Source organism: Hyla sarda, chromosome 1 (assembly GCF_029499605.1).
Source record: "Hyla sarda isolate aHylSar1 chromosome 1, aHylSar1.hap1, whole genome shotgun sequence".
Classification (NCBI taxonomy): domain Eukaryota; kingdom Metazoa; phylum Chordata; class Amphibia; order Anura; family Hylidae; genus Hyla; species Hyla sarda.
This window is the reverse complement of record NC_079189.1, coordinates 186,164,453-186,187,589: the sequence shown is the minus strand read 5'-3', so window position 1 is coordinate 186,187,589 and position 23,137 is coordinate 186,164,453. Positions and strand designations below refer to the sequence as shown.

The 23,137-nt window shown below is 41.1% G+C and overlaps 1 protein-coding gene across 7 annotated transcripts in view; it reads left to right on the top strand.

Moving 5' to 3' along the window:
- Positions 1–19,135, top strand: part of SEC24D (SEC24 homolog D, COPII coat complex component) — a 124,789-nt gene extending 105,654 nt beyond the window's left edge. For all 7 annotated transcript variants that reach the window (XM_056565687.1, XM_056565714.1, XM_056565677.1 and 4 more), the window contains exons 14-23: positions 2,464–2,580; positions 3,970–4,140; positions 8,871–8,967; positions 10,515–10,660; positions 11,618–11,756; positions 11,833–11,951; positions 13,828–14,007; positions 14,099–14,290; positions 14,540–14,629; positions 18,779–19,135. In XM_056565687.1, the coding sequence (XP_056421662.1) occupies positions 2,464–2,580; positions 3,970–4,140; positions 8,871–8,967; positions 10,515–10,660; positions 11,618–11,756; positions 11,833–11,951; positions 13,828–14,007; positions 14,099–14,290; positions 14,540–14,629; positions 18,779–18,919 (1,392 nt within the window). In that variant the 3' untranslated portion in view covers positions 18,920–19,135. The remainder of the gene's footprint in view (positions 1–2,463; positions 2,581–3,969; positions 4,141–8,870; positions 8,968–10,514; positions 10,661–11,617; positions 11,757–11,832; positions 11,952–13,827; positions 14,008–14,098; positions 14,291–14,539; positions 14,630–18,778) is intronic.
- Positions 19,136–23,137: the final 4,002 nt, after the last annotated feature.

The window sequence follows — 23,137 nt, the reverse complement described above, 5'->3', positions numbered from 1 at the left end:
ACATTTATGAATTATTTTAACTGTTTCATATGCATTGGAAAGTATAAGCGCTAGGGCCCAGCGTTTTTTCCTGTTTTATATTATTAAATTACAAATAAATTACGCTTTTATCTATCCAAGTAAGAGCCTTTTCTTTTATTTTCACCATCCTCTATCTCTCTTTCATCATCCCCCTTCTCCTTCAATCATTTCCTTCTCCCCTATACTTCTCTCTCCCATATACACCGATCAATATATACACACACATCCTGCAGTTTATATAGAAACACCTATCATCACAAATATTCATTATATACATGTATATTCTCCAATTTATACAGTAAAACTTACCATCCCCCTCTCCAATCATTCACAAACACCTATCAAGATACTTTTCTCCCCCATACTTTTCCCTCTCTCCCATATACACCGATCATTATATACAGATTCTCCAGTTTATACAGGAACACCTATCACCCTCCTTCATTATATATATATATACATACCCTCAAGTTTATACAAACACCCATCATCACCCTCTTGAATTATTCATAAACACCACTATCATCATTACATATTCACAGACAAAACCATACAACACATTTCCATCACACTCAGGAATCTGTCAGATGCTGTTTGTCATTGGGACAGTGCACATTGCTGCGGACATAAACACTGACTCTAGATCATTTTGAAAGGCGCAGATCCTCTAAGATAAAACACAAATAGAGAAACACAGCCGCACATGCACCATTTGTAATTTGATCTACATACTTCTCAGCATAATTTAAAACACTAACAGGTTGTAAGTATACATTTTGATCAAAAAGTACAAGCCCACTCGCCACGTCAAGGCCACCTCGTTAGAGTGGGTCTATAACCTAACACTGGCATAGCGCCGGGTGGCAAACACTGCCTCCGAGACACCAAGCCCACAGGGGGAACGACCCAGTGGCCAGGCAGCCCCACTGCTGCCCGACCATGCCCCTGGCTTTGGGCCGCACCACCCCACAGACAAAGCATCACAGAAACAATGGCCGCCACAGAGAACCAAACCAGTGCGAAACCTACCATGTGCTCCCTGCAAGAGGGCTGGGAGAATGTAAGGAGGAAACCCTTATGCAGTCTCCTGCTAATTACTTAGATCCTCTAAGAACTGAACCCATACGCTAATAACTGAACCCTTATGTTCACACGGGCACATTACCTGCAGAATTTCCACAACGTATTTGTTTCGGAAAATCCGCAGTGGATTTTGTAAACCATTGACTTCAGTGGATCAGCAGAAAATCTGCAATAGCGGCAGATTTGTCGATTTTCTTTTGACCTATTGAAGTCAATGGTAGCAAAATCCACTACGGATTTTCCACAGCAAATACGCTGCGGAAATTCCGCAGGTAATCTGCCTGTGTAAACGTACCTTAGACTTCAAAAGAGACAGCAACACCCAGCTGGGAGTTTCCTTAGGTGAGCATGATCTATATGTAAATAGTTACCACCAGGTGAATAACAAAAAAAAAATGCTTGGTGGGCTGAATCAGGCATCCTAGGTCCTTTAAAGGGGTTATCCAGGGAAAAACTTTTTTTTTATATATCAACTGGCTCCAGAAAGTTAAACAGATTTGTAAATTACTTCTATAAAAAAATCTTAATCCTTTCAGTACTTATGAGCTTCTGAAGTTTAGGTTGCTCTTTTCTGTCTAAGTAATCTCTGATGACACGTGTCTCCGGAACCGCCCAGTTTAGAAGAGGTTTGCTTTGGGAATTTGCTTCTAAACTGGGCAGTTCCCGAGACACGTGTCATCAGAGAGCACTTAGACAGAAAAGAACAACCCTAACTTCAGAAGCTCATAAGTACTAAAAGGATTAAGATTTTTTAATAGAAGTATAGAAATATGTTTAACTTTCTGGAGCCAGTTGATATATATAAAAAAGTTTTTTTTCCTGGAATACCCCTTTAAGTTTTAGGGTTTTTATGTGCTCTGCTATAACCCAGGCCGCCTACAGGTAATTGTTCCCTTTTCTACTTTGTATACAGGCTTATAGCCTGTAGAGAAGGCAAATAAAATATAGCAATGGTCATCTTTATAAAATGATCAAAAGTGTAAGGTACAACTATTCTAAATGCCCCAATGTCACCTCTCTGTCCTACAAGCAGTTTAGCTTGCATCAGATCTGTCATACATTCATCTGGCTTACGAGTATGCTTTTTCATGATTTAGTATTAACCTTATACCAAAATTATTATATTCTCACTGTTGTAAGGTCAATTAATTAGTTAATATTGCACTGTTTTTAAAAAATAATAAAAAAGATATTTTAAAACAAAACAGATCTGTCATACTAGACATGCAAAAAGGCAAATTTACTGTACAGTAACAAAATGTAACTGTATTTTACAGGAGAGATATTGCTTTATCGGGATTAACACAATGGCCAATCCCAACTGTATATTGTATATAATTTCACTTTCTCCTCTGCCAGGCTGCAGAATGTGCTGGGAAACTCTTCATCTTTCATTCATCCCTTCCAACTGCAGAAGCCCCAGGAAAACTGAAGAACAGAGATGACAAAAGACTGATTAACACCGACAAAGAGAAGGTATTAAAGAGTTTAGTATTCTGCATCTGGAAATGACCTGAAAGCCAAGATTGATGACGTTCTGTAACATTGTCTGTTGCCTATACCCTATACCAGTGGTCTTCAACCTGCGGACCTCCAGATGTTGCAAAACTACAACTCCCAGCATGCCCGGACAGCCGTTGGCTGTCCGGGCATGCTGGGAGTTGTAGTTTTGCAATATCTGGAGGTCTGCAGGTTGAAGACCACTGCCCTATACCATGTTTTTCTGTGTGACGACCTAGAAACCTTACAAACCTTCACTACACATGTAGTATTTATCCAAGTATCTATGATGGTTATTATTACAGCGCACAACATAAAAACAATTAGTATACATGGTAAATGGTATAATCTTTTTTTACTTTCAGGATTTTTGGTTGCAGTAGCAATATAGTATTCCTTTCCATATAAAAGAATAATACAATCATGAGCCATAGGCATCATAAACCATGACACACTCCCTTATTACAATGGATTAATACTCACTCAGAAACACTGCAGCCTTTTCCAGGGAATCACACTTAGAACAGCAGCTGGGAACAAGGCTCCTTATACACTAATAGGAAGAGATCTATCATTCAAGACTGGCAGGGAGGGAAGGAGCTGTTGGGGACCACCAAACTGGCCAATGTTATAGGTGTGGTTCCTCTGAATTGCTGCAGCATTTCATAATGAATCATAGATGGTTGTAATGTCAGGAACCCAGGCAGTGTTTCATGCTGCATGAACTGATGACAGGTTCCCTTTAAGATTTTATCCTATAAAGGACTTCATAAATATCATGTATTTTGTCTGCCTTTTTTCCTACTATTATTTATTAGTAGTCATTAAAGAGTTACTTATCTGAGTGCCATCTCTGTCTTTAGTTGATGGATTATAAAGTATAATTAAAAAGTATAATGTGGAGATTGAATTAGGTTGGAAATATGGTAAGTTACATCCATGGTACATCACTGGTAAAATTGGTATTGTTGACTTACAGCTTGTTTGTCACATGATATAACATTGCATATAGAATAGCAAATAATTAGAGATGAGCGAACTTACAGTAAATTTGATTCGTCACGAACTTCTCGGCTCGGCAGTTGATGACTTATCCTGCATAAATTAGTTCAGCTTTCCGGTGCTCCCGTGGGCTGGAAAAGGTGGATACAGTCGTAGGAGACTCTTTCCTAGGACTGTATCCACCTTTTCCAGCCCACGGGAGCACCTGAAAGCTGAACTAATTTATGCATGATAAGTCATCAACTGCCGAGCCGAGAAGTTCGTGACGAATCGAACTTACTGTAAGTTCGCTCATCTCTACAAATAATTTTAAAAAAATCGTTTTCTGTAGTTTAATTTTGCTTTTTTTCTTCTTAAATCTAGTCTCTTTTCCTGCCCCAGTCTAATATGTATGAAAGCCTGGGCAAGGAGTGTGTGGCAAATGGATGTTGTGTCGACCTCTTCCTGTTCCCTAACCAGTACATTGATGTGGCATCAATGGGTATAGTAACATTGCTAACTGGAGGAACACTTTACAAGTATAATAATTTTCAGGTAAAATCATTGCTGTTATCCAGAATATTACGCAGTGGCAATTATGTCTGTAAAATAAGAGTATAACAATGACTTCTTTAAGATTACTAAATATGCTATTTAACATTTTGGAAGTAATATCTGTGGGGATCGTGTTGTGCCCACCTCAACTGCACCATGAGTTAGCTGCATAACATCAAATCCAAACCCCAGGGCCGTAGCCCGGGGTAAAAAAAAAAACCCTATTAATCTTCCCTTAAAATTTTACTTTTATTGTGTTTTGAATAAAAAAAAACGAAAACAAACAAGGATAAAACCAGCATGTGTGACATAGTGCACATATTCCGTAGTATTACAGGGATCACCCTATTGTATGATTATGAATGGCGCTGCAGTACACCGTATTCAAGGCAATGACAAACAGTAATGGCTGATGGGGGTATTTATAACCCACCTATTAAACATCATCAGAAGTTGCCCCTTATCCATAACCACTCACAATGGTCGTAGTATAACAACAGCGATTTAAGCCAATGAGCTGTGCACATGTATAGATAACTTCCGGATGGAAAACCACCTTTACCTATCACCAGGTAGTTATGTTCGATACGTCAATCACCCGTTTATGTCATCACTCACCTGCGACGGCATATTGAGTCTGCGACGCATGCCCAGTCTCCAGAGCGGGGAACTTATACATTGCGATCCTCCCGTGTGAACTCTACACGTGCGCACCTGTGACGGGTCTGCGGCGCCTGCGCAGCGGCTGTTAATATGGACTTAGTCGCAGAGTTGTATATATTGTTGCTACTACTAGCCCATATTGACCAAAAATCCTTTGTATAGGATAACCTCTACCCTATAATACATGAACTAATAAATTAACTATGATGGATGTTGTTTTTATTTTTAAAGAACAATAATGTATGTACTAATAAAATAACTATGATGGATGTTGTTTTTATTCTTAAAGAACAATAATGCATGTACTAATAAAATAAATATGATGGATGTTGTTATTTTTAAAGAACAATAATGCATGTACTAATAAAATAAATATAAACTCAGGTAAGTATTAGGTCTCAGCCACTAATAACCTCAATGTAGAGGATTAAAATGCCATGGAATCATGACAAAACAAGAAAACTAATCACAATGAAATGCTGATTATTGGTGTGTAATATACAACTTGGTGAAATTGACAATATGATGGTACACAACAAGAGGGAGAAAAGGGGAAAATTACATTTTTTTGTAAAAGCCCCTACTGTAAGTCATCAGATAAATAACAGGGGTAACCAATTTCATCTGTACAATAAATGAAGATATCACAGAAATGTGGCAAATGAAAAACCCTCATTAATACCTGAGGGGGACTGACTGCGTAACCCAAAAATACACTTCGCTTCCTCCTGAAGGAGGACAGAGTCTAGATTCCCCTTCCTGAGAACTAATTTGAAATGACAGAGGCCAATGAATTGGATATCCTGTAATCTGGCATTGCGGTAGACCAGCATGTGTCTCGCCAACAGAGTTTCTCCATTATTGCGAATTGTACTTAGGTGCTGCAACATCCGCTGACGGAAAGGTTGTGTTGTCTTACCTACATAAAATGTTATGCAGGTACATTTAGCTATGTACACAAATATTTTTCGTAACGCAATTGATAAACTGGCGTATATCGTATTGGTGCTGATCCACCGGGTTAGTGATCACTTTACATTTGGGAACAAATTAGCAAAAACTGCAGTGACCACATGGATATGAACTATCAATGAAGAATGTAGGGGAGAGCACTCCCAAAAACACACTAATCCTTTAGAGGCAATATAAAGGATAGGTGCGCCGAGCAAAATGGAGATCCAGTGTGGCAATGACACCTGCGGGGTGCATGCAATCAATATCAGGCATCAAATAGCAAACACACAAAGCATTGATAGCATGCACTCACCGCTAGGCTGGTGTCTAGACATCCGGAGGTCTGGGGTCACTGGACAGCATGGCAGGCCTTGCCAAAGTGCTCAGAGGCCTCTGGGCGCTTCAGCGAGACCTGCCATGTGGTCCCGTGACCCCAGACCTCCGGACATCTAGACACCAGCCTAGCGGTGAGTGCATGCTATCAATGCTTTGTTTGTTTACCACAAGGATATGAGCCCACTGTTTAACTTATCATTGGGCTCATATCCATGTGGTCACTGCAGTTTTTGCTAATTTGTCCCCAAATGTAAAGTGATCACTAACCTGGTGGATCAGCACCAATACGATATACACCAGTTTATCAATTGCAGTACGGAAAATATTGTGTACATAGCTATATGTACCTGCATGAAATTTTATGTAGGTAAGACAACACAACCTTTGTGTCAGCTGATGTTGCAGCACCTAAGTACAATTCGCAATAATGGAGAAACTCTGTTGGCGAGAAACATGCTGGTCTACCGCAATGCCAGATTACAGGATATCCAATTCATTGGCCTCTGTCATTTCAAATTAGGTCCCAGGAAGGGGAATCTAGACTCTGTCCTCCTTCGGGAGGAAGCGAAGTGGATTTTTGGGTTACGCAGTCAGTCCCCCTCAGGTATCAATGAGGGTTTTTCATTTGCCACATTTCTGTGATATCTTAATTTATTGTACAGATGAAATTGGTTACCCCAGTTATTAATCTGATGATTTACAGTAGGGGCTTTTAAAAAAATTTTTTCCCCTTTTCTCCCTCTTGTTGTGTACCATCATATTGTCAATTTCATGTTGTATATTACATTTCAGCATTTCATTTTCATTAGTTTACTTGTTTTGTCATGATTCCATGGCATTTTAATCCTCTACATTGAGGTTATTAGTGGCTGAGACCTAATACTTACCTGAGTTTAATGTCCTTTAAAAATAACGACAATATCCATCATATTTATTTTATTAGTACATGCATTATTGTTCTTTAAAAATAAGAACAACATCCATCATAGTTAATTTATTAGTTCATGTATTATAGGGCAGAGGTTATCCTATACAAAGGATTTTTGGACAATATGGGCTAGTAGTAGCAACAATATATACAACTCAGCGACTAAGTTCATATTAACAGCCGCTGCGCAGGCGCCGCAGTCCCGTCACAGGTGCGCACGTGTAGAGTTCACACTGGAGGATGTTCACACGCAATGTATAAGTTCCCCGCTTTGGAGACTGGGCATGCGTCGCAGACTCAATATGCCGTCGCAGGTGAGTGATGACATAAACGGGTGATTGACGTTTCGAACATAACTACCTGGTGATAGGTAAAGGTGGTTTTCCACCCGGAAGTTATCTATACATGTGCACAGCTCATTGGCTTAAATCACTGTTGTTATACTACGACCATTGTGAGTGGCTATAGATAAGGGGCAACTTCTGATGATGTTTAATAGGTGGGTTATAAATACCCCCATCAGCCATTACTGTTTGTCATTGCCTCAATAGCCTCTTGACAACGCCGTTGTTACGGCAAAACATGTCGAGGCAGGCATGAGTTATATTTTAAACTTCACTGTGCCAGAGTGCGTGAATACGGTGTACTGCAGCGCCATTCATAATCATACAATACTACGGAATATGTGCACTCTGTCACACATACTGGTTTTATCCTGTATTTTTTTATTCAAAACACAATAAAAGTTACATTTTAAGGGAAGACTAATATGTTTTTTTTTTTTTTACCCCGGGCTACGACCCAGGGGTTTGGATTTGATTATATAAGGGCCCCTTACTTACATTTGGGGCATCTTTGTTTTTGAGCTGCATAACATACAACTGGCACTCTGTTTATAAGGCCGGGATTAGAGATAATTTTGATTCCACCCGTTAAAAAGCCTAGAACAGTGTTTCCCAAACGTGGTCCTCAAGACCCCCCAACAGGTCATGTTTTCTGGATTTCCTTAGTCTTTAACAGGTGATATAATTCTGGTCAGTGAATCCGGCATCACCACAGTTATATCACATGTGAAAGACTAAGGAAATCCTGAAAACATGACCTGTTGGGGCGACTTGAGGACCGCGCTTGGGAAACACTGGCCTAGAATGAACACAGCATTAAAGTGGTTAGATTGAGGGGCTCCTGTTGTCACCTTATCTGCTCCTCTCAAACACGAGGTCATAAAATATAAAAGAAAAAAAAAATTGGTATTGCAGCAACCGCAGCAGCCTGTATAATGAAATTAACATGTTAGTGATCGTTTGCGATGAATAAAGTAAAATGAATGGTAGAATTGCTGTTTTCAGCTCATCCCACGCCCCAATAAAGGAATACAATTGATAAGTTAAGTCCTTTGTAAAGAGGAGCAAATCTACAGTTGGTTTCTACAAATCTGAGTCTAATAGATTGCTGATCAACTGGTTCAGTCTTGAAAAATTAGTTTTGCATTCAAATTTGTCTTGTGCAGTGGTAATTAATTTATCAACTGAACTTTTTTAAAGTTGCAAGAAAACACTACCAAAAAGTCGCAAAACTACACCAGCCCAGACTTAGCTTAGCTTTTTGGTGTATGTGAAGAGTGAAATTTCAGAAAATGTGAACCTGCACAAAATGTATCACATGCCTTGTGGCCATTTAATAAATTTGGCACAGTCACACAAGAAAGAACTAAAAAATGAACAACATCACACATGCCCCCTATAGCCCTTACCGTACTTTTAAGGTTGCTATTCTTGTTGTATTTTGCTGCCATCTACTGGCTAGAAAATGTCAACATGTCTTTATGTCTGTCTCATCGCTCCTATAGGTGCATACTGATGGCCAGCAGTTTATAAGTGATCTCAGAAAAGATATTGAAAAGCGAATAGGCTTCGATGCCATCATGAGAGTCCGCACAAGCACAGGTATGTGTAAAATAAAACCCAGGCCTTCAGTCATTTCTTTTATCTATATGTTAGAAAGTTGTATGTAATGTGCAATATAAATAGAATGGGACATGCCTCAGTCCAGTCAGGGTCAGTTTTTAAAATGGTGAACAAACCTTTGTGCACTGGGAAAAATGACCTGTTACAATCTAATATTTTGCACTTAGCACTGAGGTCAAGGGGCAGTGACCTGGGGAAAATCACATGAATCTGCATTAGTTTTCAATCCATTTTTCAGCTGCCATTGACTTTGATTTATATGACTAAGCATACATAAAATGATGTAATGTCAGGGCTGCACAGGAGACTTTGTAGTAGAAGCACAATTGCCCACATTTATCAACGTAACATCATTTTAGTAAAGTTAAAGCTAAACTTAGCATGTGCCTTGGGTGATTCATTGGTCAGAACATACCTCACTGCTATTAACTATTACACTGGCTAAAATGATGCCACTTGTTATGCCAGAATCTGTGAGAAATAAAAATGTGGCTTTCTTTCCTCATATTTAAATGAAAAAAAAAAAAAAAAACAGCTAAAAACAAATCAGTCAAATCTTTGCCTTCCATCAAGTGACATTCTTCTTTTACTCTACTTATACAGAATGACATTGATAAAGCAAATGGTTAATACATATGTTTCAAACCAGATAAGAACATATTGTAAAAGAATTAAAAGAAAACTGCACCAATTACCGCAATGAGAAACTTTTGTTATGAATCGTAGTTATACTGCAACAAGAAGTAAAGAGTAGTAGATGCTTGGAACAAACTTCCAGCAGATTGGTGAATGGTGGTTGGTAAATGCCCAGTAAAGGTGCGTTCACACTCAATGGGGAGCAAAAAAATCTGCTGCTGAAAATCTGCACGTGTGCACGTTTTTTTTTTTTTTTTTTTTATGAACTGGTGCCAGAAAGTTAAACAGATTTGTAAATGACTTCTATTAAAAAAATCTTAATCCTTCCAGTACTTATTAGCAGCTGTATGCTACAGAGGAAATTCTTTTCTTTTTGAATTTCTTTTTTGTCTTGTCCACTGTGCTCTCTGATGACACCTCTGTCCATGTCATGAACTGTCCAGAGCAGCATAGGTTTTCAATGGGGATTTTCTCCTACTCTGGACAGTTGATACAGGCATCATGTGTCAGCAGAGAGCACTGTGGTCAGACAGAAAGGAAATTCAAAAAGAAAATAACTTTATCTGGAGCATACAGCAGCTGTTAAGTACTGGATTAAGATTTTTTCTAATAGAAATCATTAAAAATAAAATGTTTACCACCGGAGTACCCCTTTAAGCTTGCCTGTGATAAACATTTATGGATCCTAAGATAAAAATAGAAAGGAGATAAGGGCAGACTAGATGCACCAGGAGATCTTTTCTGCGGACAATCTTCTATGCTACTATTTATTTATTTTTATCTCATATGTAAATTGAATTCAGTAATGACAAAGTGTCACCCAAGCGTTATTTCCATACAGCTTTCCCTCTCCTTAGCTAAGTTCTTACATTGTTATTTCTGATTCTCAGGGTTCAGGCCAACAGATTTCTTTGGTGCTATATGTATGAACAACACGACAGATGTAGAGATGGCAGCTGTGGACTCAGACAAAGCAGTGACTGTAGAATTTAAACACGATGACAAACTCAGTGAAGATGTGGGGGCATTAATTCAGGTATATGTAATGAAAACTATTATCTTTACAAGATACTTTTTTCTCATGTCCCAATGTAATGGAAGGCTTAAAGAGAATCTGTCATCAATGTCACTTGCACTAACCTGTTGGTACAGGCTGTTAGATAACGATACTTGCCTATCTCTGATCCATGGCTCCCTTTGCCTGTTATCCTCCTTATTTGGGCATTAGACTTGGTGTACGGGTGGCACTCCAGGAGCACACTGACGTCACTCAGCCTGGCTGCGATTAGGTTTGAAGAAGCAGCAGTGGTGACGTCACCGTACTCCTGGAGTGCCGCCCCCATGCACCAAGCCTGTGATAACATGGATTTCATCTCAGCATCGCTTCCAGAGACCCCATCTTCTCTATTCTACTTACTTGATAGCTTTAGTACCTGCAAGATCTACAGTAGTGTCACTTTAGTCTCCATTTGGTTTTAGCGTACAACATTATGAAGTGCTGTTCCCTTATGTTTGAGCTACTTACAAAGTACAGTATAATATAGCTAATCCTTCCATTGAGTCAACAGGTCCAGCTGAGGCAATGTGCACTGTATCGGAGCTAGCTTTCATCTTATAATTGTCGTGCTTGTATGGTCAGCTTTATTCACATTACAAAGAAAAGAATTCTTATTCAAAGCCTCTGCTGTGTGAGCTGGAATCTGGTAGGGAGCTTCTCACAAACGTATAAGGTAAATGAAACAGTAACAGACGTCACAAGCATTATAGGACCTGTCATAAGACAAGAGCAATGGTAAATATAGAGGTCCGCTCAGTGGAGATTGCAGAGCTTATTTGTGAAGTAAAACATGGGGTGCACATTCCATTTCCCTGTTCACTCAGCAGCTTTCTTGCATATCCTAAGTAGGTAGATATGAAAATATCTGTAACCTTTTCCTTTATTTGCTTCCCCTGTTGTTCTACTCTCTCATTTTGTGTTGTTTTCTCCCTTTAGTGTGCTGTGTTATACACAACCATTAGTGGCCACAGGCGTTTGCTTGTACATAACATCAGTCTGAGCTGCAGTTCACAACTTGCAGATATATACAAGAGCTGTGAAACCGATGCCCTCATAAACTTCTTTGCTAAATCAGGTAACTGTTAAAATCCTTGCTTGAGTGAGCTTGAAAGTTAAGCTATTTTATATTGTCCATTATTGTTTCCGTACAGCTTACAAAGCCATCCTGCATCATCCTATGAAGACTGTCCGTGATGTGTTGGTCAACCAGACAGCTCACATGCTAGCCTGCTATAGAAAGAACTGTGCTAGCCCATCAGCTGTGAGTCAGGTATGTAACAAAGAGGCAACACAAAATGTTGCCGTCCCCTGTATCTTATCTTGTAAAGTGTGGGGATTTTATATATTCCTCAATCTTCCCAGTCTTGCTTGTTAGTGTAGTACAAATGGCAAACTTGTCTTTTTGTCTATGTATCTAATATTATTAGTATAGAAAGTTTATATAATGTCCTCACTTGTCATATATGACCCCAAATAAACATAACAATTGCACACAATTGGAGTGTGGATAGACCCATAAAGTGTACCTGTTGTTTTAAAAGATTTAAAAAACCTGCTTGGATTTGTTACATTAACCAGTGGTAACAAGTCAGTTTTACTTCTACTACTTTTACTGAGCTCTGGAGTCCCCTCTACACTGTAGTTATTTCTCATTCTCTACCTTTCAGGGAGGTGGGGGGTAAAGCTGAGCTGTTTGCCAGTAGTACACACAGAACATCCTCCCTTACTTGTCTTGCCAATCATAGCACAGCATCTACTCCTTTCTGCTATGTCATTACACAATGTAGGTGAAAATGTACTAGACTGTGCTAAGGGATGATGTACAGTACTGTAGATGGCATGTGAAGGGAATAGGGGTGCAGTGGCTTTGCAAGGTGCTATGTGACCAGAAATGAAAGAAACAGCAGCTGCACAGCGAGGTTACACTTAGCAATAACCTTCACTTTCTAAGATGAGTTAACCCTTGATTTACCTTCGAGAGACAGTGTGGATTCTCTGGAGGTGAGAGACAGACTCACATATTTTAGATACACATCCCAAACTTTCTCCCTCTCTCCAGCACACAGTAAGCCCAACTCCCACTTCCTGTGTTCTGTGTTGATATCCCTGTTACTAGAGACAAACCGAACCTAACAACAGGCAGTGAACCAGACATTGCCACTTAGTGGCCAAGACTTTAGATGGTAAAGAATCATCTTTGGTAAAGGAAGTGATTTGCAAATATATTAGAAATTACATAGGCTATCACATAGAGGGAAGTTGCTTGAAACAACAGTGACCATTTAAGTCTTGTGCACGTGTACTATTTTATTATGCCTATCCACTGCTTTCATTGGTTCCTTAAAGGGGTACTCCGGCGCTTAGACATCTTGTCCCCTATCCAAAGGATAGGAGATAAGATGCCTGATCGCGGGGGTCCCGCCGCTGGGGACCCCCAGGATCTTGGCTGCAGCACCCACCTCAACGGCTTTCGGCAACGCTGGAGGCTTTGGATCCCGACCACGCGAGCGAAAGAGCGTGATGTTACGATTCCGCCCACGTGTGACGTCACGCCCCCTCCCATAGGCTTGCATTGAGGGGTCGGAGCGTGTCACTACGCTCCGGCCCTGTGATCGACAGTAATCAGACCCGGAGCTATCACGCTCCGGGGAATGATTTTAACGGGGTGCGGTGTGCAAGATCATGGTGGTCCCCAGTGGCGGGACCCCCGCGATCAGGCATCTTATCCCCTATCCTTTGAATAGGGGATAAGATGTCTAAACGCCGGAGTACCCCTTTAAGGAACTGATCAGAACAGACGGTAGAAAGATAATACATAGACAAAACAAATCATTTCAAAACTGTATTATCCTGTCCCTGAACAATAAGTATTACAAGGTCAGTTGGTATTAACTCAGCATTACAAAGTGTATTTTTAAATATATCTGTCATCTGTGAATAACACATATCAATGCTATTGTGTATACGCTTTATATGGTTGTATACAGGATTGTCATATTTAATGTTAATTACTCTCAATTTAATTATTTATTCAGGCTGAGGATTCACTGTCCAGCTTTTTGTTGTACTGATGTTATGTCTTCGTTGTACATGTACTGTTGTACAGGCTGTCAATGCTGCATGATTTTAGCATCTTTATTCCACAGCTCATCCTCCCGGACTCCATGAAAGTACTTCCAGTCTACATGAATTGTTTATTAAAGTACGAGGTTTTGGTCGGCAGCCCAGAGATTGCCACAGATGAGAGGACATTTCAGAGGCAGCTGGTCATGTCAATGGATGTGGCCAGTTCACAGCTATTTTACTATCCACTTCTTTTACCTTTAGTAAGTGAATATTGTAACTGCACTGCACTGTTATACAAGTTAAATATAGAACACAGCAGTAGGTGTTAATGCTTTTACGATCTTTGTACAGCACACAATGGACACGAATAGTGACGGCATTCCCCCAGCTGTGCGTTGCTCAGAGGAACGTTTGTCCGATGGAGGAATATTCCTGTTGGCTAATGGCATGAACATGTTCCTGTGGCTTGGAGTCAGTTGTCCCCCAGAATTCATCCAGGGAATTTTCAATGTTCCATCTTTTGCGCACATCACCCCAGAAGCTGTAAGTTATTGACATGATGAAGCTTATTATGAATAATACTAATGGATCAGGTGAAGGAAGGAACACTCTAGGGCACTATTCTGTGACAAGTGACTCATTTTTTATCTAAGTAACATATTGATCTATATTGTTGTATCATCTTTGAAAGACTAGCAATTCAGTCACTTAAGTAGTGAAGTAATATTTTTATAGTTTAATAGATGTCTTTATGTTTCATTTGTTACATGTTGTACTACAATCTCCTTGCAGACATTAGTCCCTGAGCTGGACAGCCCTCATTCCAAGAAGCTAAGATCTATTATGGCATCCATTCAGAGCAAGAGTTCTTACTCAATGAAGGTAAGAAAGGCACCTCCCAGATAGGAAATGTCACTACTAATCTATCTATATATATAAAACTCAATGTGTGTGTGTATGTATGTATGTATGTGTGTGTGTATGTATGTGTGTGTATGTTCCACAAAAACTTTCAAACGGCTAAAGATATTAACATGAAACTTGTCACACATGTTACTTATATGTCAACAACAAACCTAGGATAGGTGATTTAACCCTTACTCACCCCCATTTGCCAGGGGCGGGGCTTATGTTTAAAGTTCCATGCAAGTCAATGGGAAATATGTTACTGCATAACTTCCAAACGGCTGGAGATATTTTGATAATACTTGGTCACATGTTACTTATATGTCCACTTAAAATATAGGATAGTTAATTTAACCCTTAACTACCCCCATTTGTGAGGCTCAGGGTTTTTGTTTAAAGTCCCATGCAAATCAATGGGAAATGTATGTTCTCATATAATTTCTGTATGGCTGGAGATATTTCAATACCTGGTACACATATTACAGGTCGTGATAGGAGGACGGGATGGGAGGTCGGGATAGGAGGACAGGATAGGAGGTCGGGATAGGAGGTCCAGAAAGGAGGTCGGGATAGGAGGTCGAGAAAGGAGGATGGGATAGGAGGTCGAGATAGGAGGCCGGGATAGGAGGTCAGGATAGGAGGATGGGATAGGAGGACGGAATAGGAGGTTGGGATAGGAGGTCGAGACAGGAGGACGGGATAGGAGGAGGGGATAGGAGGACGGGATAGGAGATTGGGATAGGAGGACGGGATAGGAGGTACGGGTTGGGATATGATGACGGGATGGGAGGTCGGGATAGGAGGTCAGGTAGGATGTCGGGATAGCAGGACAGGATAGGAGGACAGGATATGAGGACGGGATAGGAGGTCTGGATAGGAGGTCGAGATATGAGGATGGGAAAGGAGGACGGGATAGGAGGTCGAGAAAGGAGGTCGAGAAAGGAGGAATGGATAGGTCAGGATAGGAGCTCAAGATTGGAGGACAGGATAGGAGGTGGGGATAGGAGGACAAGATAGGAGGACGGTATAGGAGGTCGGGACAGGAGGACGGGATAGGAGGTCGGGATAGGAGGACAGGATAGGAGGACGGGATAGGAGGACAGGGTAGGAGGTCGGGATGTGGGGTTGGGATATGAAAATATATGAGGACGGGATATGAAGTCAAAAGCTTCCTCCTTTGTTTATTTTCCTCCCCAACAAGAATTAGGAAGGAAAACTGGGCAACGTAGGGTACTCAGCTAGTTATGTATATAAACAAAATCTTTACATTGAAAAATCTAGAGGAAAAATAGATAGTAGTAGATTGTTTCTACCATCCTAAAGATTAAAATTGCAAAACCAAGAAAGGCAATCCATAAGGTCATACAAATTGAGAAGTAGCATTATATTAATTTTTTTAAGCATCCAGCTCCACTTTTTGGAATGTGGCACGAGTATGAAAGCCAGATCAAAAGAAAATGTTTCCAGCCACATGAAACTTCAGAAATGAGTCAGTACAATAGGATTATGTCACTCTCACGTAGTAAGAAAGATTGTCCACACTCACCACATCTTCTTCAATTTCTTCTTTATATTATACTCACATATACTTCAATGGGGGGAGGACGAACTACAGGCGGGGGGTGGGGGGTACAGAAAGGCAACAGCAGTCGTTTTGCACTAACTAGTGCTTCATCTGTCCTCAACCAACAGTATGATTGTGTGATGCCTCCTGTTAGATGGCGTTCTGGGTATCACCACCTGTCACAAATTGACATGGACAGAATCCTTGATCTGTGAGCCCTTGGTTTAGCACTTTTCAACATTGTGTGTCCCAGTGTTTTGGAGACCAACAATCAACTAGAATGACAGCAAGAGGTGCACAAAGGTGAATCTCCGCATGGACAGATTGTCAGATTAGAAGAGTAGCATGTAGTGGTCCATTCTGCACTGCAAGTGAAATTAGACATCGCATACCAAGTTTAGGGTATCAAATAGTATCTACACAATCCATTAAAATGCTCCTGCATTGCATTTGGCTACAAGCCAGATGTCCAGCTACAGGTATTTTATTTCGTCACACTGGTCCTACTGCTGTGATTATGGTGTGGTGTGTACGATAGCCAGAACCCTCTAGTCTTGATTTTAGGAACACTAACAGCTTGGCGTTACATTGACTTTGAACATTGAACCAGTTGTACTGCCATTTCTCCAAAGTGTCCCAAGAGCCATTTTTCAACACAACAACACGCATGCGTCATATGTATTAGGGGGGATTAAACTGGCAGAGTCACTGGTAGAGAAGGATCTGGGTGTACTTGTAGATCACAGACTACAGAATAGCATGCAATGTCAGGCTGCTGCCAGCAGGATATTGTCATGTATCAAAAGAGACATGGACTCAAGGGACAGGGACATAATACTCCCCCTTTATAAAGCATTGGTACGGCCTCACCTGGAATATGCTGTTCAGTTTTGGTCGCCTGTCCATAAAAGGGACACTGCGGAGTTGGAAAGGGTGCAGAGACGCGCGACTAAACTAATATGGGGCATGGAACATTTTAGCTACGAGGAACGATTAAAGGAGTTACATTGTGTAGTCTTGAGAAGAGACGTTTAAGGGGGGATATGATAAACGTATATAAGTATATAAATGGCCCATACAAAAAATATGGAGAAAAACTGTTCCAGGTTAAACCCCCCCCCAAAGGACGAGGGGGCTCTCCCTCCGTCTGGAGAAGAAAAGGTTTAATCTAAAGGGGTGACACGCCTTCTTTACCATAAGAACTGTGAATTTATGGAACAGTCTACCTCAGGAACTGATCACAGCAGGAACAATTAAGAGCTTTAAAACAGGGTTAGATACATTCCTGGAACAAAATAACATTAATGCTTATGCAGAATTATAAAACAACATCCCTTCCCCTCACACCCTTCCCTTCAATTCCCTGGTTGGACTTGATGGACGTATGTCCTTTTTCAACCATACTAACTATGTGACACCAGGCTGGATGTTGCTCGTGCTACTGAGAGTAGCCTAAGTGGCCTAAAGTGCTACCATGACCTGCAGAGTCTACAGACTTCTTCCATCGAGCACATCAGGGATGTGTTTGGTCGGCAATTGCAAAAGGGAGCCACCAGCAGCGGCTCTTAAAGGGAATTTGTAATCAGTATGGCCTGACCCATGGTCCCGTTCATCTATTATTTTCTTTAATCCGGTGGCAGGCTTGGTGCATGGCAGGAGCATGCTGACGTCACTACTGCTGCTTCCCTGCTGGGTCCCAATAAGAGCAGGCTTGGGGAAGCAGTAGCGATGATGTCAGCATGCTCCTGCCGTGCAGACAAACAGGACCAAGTATCATTATGAGTGTCACCCTCACTACCTGCCTGTACCAACGGGTTAGTGAGGATGACATTGATGACAAATTCCCTTTAATGATTTGCATGCCCAAGTACATTCAGAGTGGCAGGACATCCCTCGGACAACCATTAATATGCTAATTAATAGCATGCCAAGGTGTTTAAGACAGTTTATGTCTGTGTGTGGCACTTCATACTGAATAGAGTTATTTAAAATATTTTGTTTACATATTTTTTTTATAATTTGCATATCATTTACATGTCTATCGATTCTGTGATTTCCAATATTACATGACTTTTGCTTTTGGTATTGCAATTTCAATGTTAAGTGTACTTAAAATAGAATACTAAAGTCCAATCATACTTTGTGTTGTATGTATCTATGTTTTTTGTTTTTGTTTTAAACAAAAAAAAAACCTCATGTAAACACTGATGTTATAATATGAAAATGCTTACAATCTAATCTTGTGATTTGTAGATCTTTGTTCACCCATACCTTATATTATTGGTGGCCAATATGCTGATCACAGCCTTACAATGCCAGTCTGTTCTACTGGCTTCTAACACAAAAGTGGGGAATTGACTCTTTTGTACATTCCCATCCCAGTGTGTCAGGTCCAGGGACTTATATAGGGATGTTTCTTGACCCAAATAGATCTCAGACCCCCCCCCCTAATGGTAGTATTTACTAATAGAAGGACAGAAGGAAGGAACGGCACAGTTCTAGCATGTTGTATATGAAAAATAGTCAACTTCTGTTTTTATGTCTTTTTACACATCTTGCAGCTTGTCTTGGTGAAACAGAAGGACAAGGCAGAAATGGCTTTCAGGCAGTTACTGGTGGAAGACAAGGGCCTACTTGGTGGAACGTCATACATGGATTTTCTCTGCTGTGTTCACAAGGAGATTCGCCAACTTCTTACTTAAGCCAACTGGAAAATATGAGACATCCACATCCACATTAACCAGTTCACAGCCCCATGCTATCATTAGATGGTGCGTAGCATGTACTACACAGCCTCATGTGAGCAGGTTCACAACGTCCATCATTTCTTTGTGTAAGGACTCTGCTTAGTGCGGACATGTGCTCATATTTGGAGACAAATCATTTCTCTCTTTAGAAATAAAATATTTCCTTCTTGACTATTGACTTAAATGGATATACACGTTGGTAAAGAAAGGCATATATACGGTATGCTGGTGTGTTTGAAGGAGGAAGCAATTTGTACTTATTTATGTCTGGAACTTGGATTAGACTATTCTGTCTCTAATCACATTGCGATGGCTTAAAAATATTTTCTCTTAACCTCTCTTTAAATAAATTGTCCAATGTAGAGCATAGATATATATATCAGCCATACTGGAACCAAGGGCGCTATAAAAAAATAAATAATAATGCTGTATTTTCATACTGATTATATTGGAGGATACAGAAAAAGCAGCTCCAGTCCACAGAAAATCTATCATGTGCCTTTCCATTGACCTTGCTGATGTGGACCTTTTAGGAGTTCAAGAATATATTTTCATACAACTGTACCATTGTCTTGAAGGTAACATTAACAATACAAAAGAATTTGTAAAGAATGGGTATTAATGGTTCAGAGTACTATAGTGAAATACAGTAAGAATAAAAATAAAACGCATAGATATAAAAAGAATCTGAAGTTTGTGTCTTGTTTTTTATACTGTAGTATATATACTGTTTTATAATACACAAATACCAGTCCACTCAGCAGCAGGCCATAGAAGGAAAGCAGGCTTTGTATTACAGTTGGAAGTAGGATGTGACACAAGAAATAGATGGATATTTGGCCTAGAAATGTTCAGCTCATTAGATTTCATGTATTCAGTACAGTGTTTTGTGTTCTTCTGTGTCTAGTTCTTAGCCCTACATAAGACTAAATGGTCTTCAATAGAATTAGAATGAGCTTATTAACACAGGCGGTTTTCAGCACAATCTTCCCCTGTCACTCAGGGCTGTTAGTTATGGTATTGAATGCAAGGAGTGCTGACCTCAGACCTGCAGAGATCGATATAATCTCAAGTAGTATGGAATCCACAGTTATTACTATAGTGAGATAACTGGCTTTACCACATCACAGGGTTATTTACTGAAGGGAAATTGCTATGTGGAAAAACCAAATCCTATCATGTGCACAATAATAGTCGACTTAATTGTCTTTTGAGTATTATACAAACTTGACTACTGATGACAAATGTCAGGTGACCAACATTACTGCTGCACTGAAGATGTCTGCTGCCTGGCAGGGGCCAAATACAGACTCAAGTATCCTCTGGAGCAGTGATGGTCCTGTGGAGCATTGAAGTTGGGCATGCACACGTAACTCATATAAACTATATATATGATTTGTAAGAACAACAGGCAGCATGAACACAGACAGGGAACAGGTGCCATGCAAACTTGATTTACTTTGAGATGCTTAGGTATTTCAGATAAGTCATAGCTTTAAAAAGCCTCCGGGAACAGGGCAAGTAGTCATGGGAGCCGGGAGGTATTCCTCGCAGCTGCTCCCTGCCCCACCAGCCTTAAGTCACGCATCTTTCCCTATACACACCTAGAGAGAGAGACGCATCACTCAAGGCCAGCAGGGAACAGCTGCTGGGGACTACCCCAATGACTACTTGCTCCAATACCGGCAGCTTCTTAATACATTTATACAATACACCCAAGCATTTAAAATTAAATCAGTGTCAGTATACTTTAAGGGAGCATGAATTCACTGACAGGTTCCCATTAAAGTAGCTACTCAATAGTTATAGACCGCTCAGTCAGAGCATTAAAGGGGTTCTCCGGTGCTTACACATCTTATCCCCTATCCAAAGGATAGGGGATAAGATGCCTGATCGCGGGAGTCCCGCAGCTGGGGACGCCCGTGATCATGCACGCGGCAACCCGTTTGTAATCAGTCCCCGGAGCGTGTTCGCTCCGGGTCTGATTTCGGGCGACTACAGGGCCGGCGGCGTGTGACGTCACGCCTCCACCCCTGTGTGACGTCACGCTCCGCCCCTCAATGCAAGCCTACGGGAGGGGGCGTGATAGCTCCGGGGACTGATTACAAACGGGGTTCCGCGTGCATGATCACGGGCGTTCCCAGCTGCGGGACTTCCGCGGTCAGGCATCTTATCCCCTATCCTTTGGATAGGGGATAAGATGTGTAAGCACCGTAGATCCCCTTTAATTTTTATGACCAAGAGTGCTGCTGCATCTTCATTTTGTATACTTTGTATTTGCCACAGCAGCGTGCATCTGTGTATTAGGTAGTTGTGCTGGCTATTTTTCTCGATGTTGCTTGCAATGCAAGTGAGAGGACAACCCTCTCTAGGTGTGCACCCCTCCATGTTCATAGGAGGTTTTTAAACTGATAGCCGATCCTGCATGTCACCCAGTCAGAGGCCATATGCCCAGCAGAGGTGAGTAGAGTTAGCGTGTTAGGATCCCATCCAAAGTGAGGCCACCACCACATAGTGGACGGGGGGGCACATTTTGTTCAAAAAGTGTGCTAAAAGCCTCCATTTCTTTACCATTTGTTGCTGCTGCAACCTTTGTATTTGCCACAGAGAGCATGTACCTGTGTATAAGGTAGTTGTGCTGGCTATTTTTCTCTATGTTTCTTGCAATGCAAGCGAGAGGACAACCCTCTCTAGCTGTGCACCCCTCCATGTTCACTGGAGGTTTTTAAACTGAGTGGATCCTGCATGTCACCCAGTCAGAGGCCATATGCCCAGCAGAGGTGAGTGGAATGAGCTTGTTAGGGTCCCATCTGAAGTGAGGCCACCTCCGCATAGTGGATGGGGACACGTTTTATTAAAAAAGCATGCTAAGAGCCTCCAATTTATGACCATTTGTTGCTGCTGCAACCTTTTTATTTGCCACAGCAGCTGCACCTGTGTATTAGGTAGTTCTGGCTATTTGTGTGTTTTATGGATAGCCCCACTGAGGCTAGGTTTCCACCTTTTTTTTTTACACACCTGAAAAAATGCCAGAAAAACTGCCACAGCTTTTTCCTATGTTTTGGCAGTTTTTCTAGCGTTTTTTCCTGTGTGTGGAAACAGACAATTTTGTCCCCTGTTGCAGTTTTCTCACTGTCTTCAGGGTACCACTCTGTGGGTCGGATGCAAAGCGCCCGTTCCACAGAGTGTAAGGAGATGAGGAGTGATTTATAGCACCTCCTACGGCCATATAGTATACAGGGGTGCATAGTGTACCTGTATATACTATACAGGAGCCGGGAATCCCGTCCCTAGACTGACAGGATTCCCTGCCCCTATAGCCCCTTTGGGCGGTATACAGCTATCTATAGAGAGCTGTAGATAGTGTATACAACAGATGCAGCTCCCCACTTCCCTGCATCACCGACTGTCTTACCGGCAGCGGGAGAGGGCTCTCTAGAACTGGAGGCATGAGACCCGCTCTGCACCGCACAGCGCCTGCTCCTCACCAACAGGACAGCACCGCTCCATGGTGAACACACCAACAAGCAGCCCTACGACGTGATGATCTCACTTATCTCCTGCAGTTACAGCCTACACTTCTCTCTCTCCACTCCTGATAAGATGGCTAACTTATTGGCTGCCATACTGTTGGCTGATAGGTCTCTAACTGACACAACTATGAGAGACATGCTCCTACTACTGCGCACCACTTTCCTAAATGACATGCAGCAGATAGGGTGTCCATTACAGGCTTCCCTTAAAGATATAGGAACAGAGGCCGACATTTATCATTGTCTTTAGACTGTTTTTTGTGTCTACAAGAGGCGCAAAAAGGCACAAGCAGGGTTTATTTGCACCTTTTTTGCGCCTTTTCGTTTACAAATTTCTGCTGATTTTGAGTTGCAATCCAATGATTTTGAGTTGCAATCCACTGATTTTGGCAATACACATGATATAGAAAGGATTTATGAACTGCGCCTTTTGTAAAAAGGCACAAAAAAGGCGCAAAGCCACTGAAAAGTGTCTAAAACTACACCAGCCCAGACCTGGCGTAGCTTTTTAGTGTATGTGAAGAGAGAAATTTTAGAAAATGTTTACCTGCACAAAATTTATCAAATGCTCGGTGAACATTTAATAAATTTGGTGCTTACACATTACCAGCACACAAAAAAAAGGTGTAAAAAAATGCTT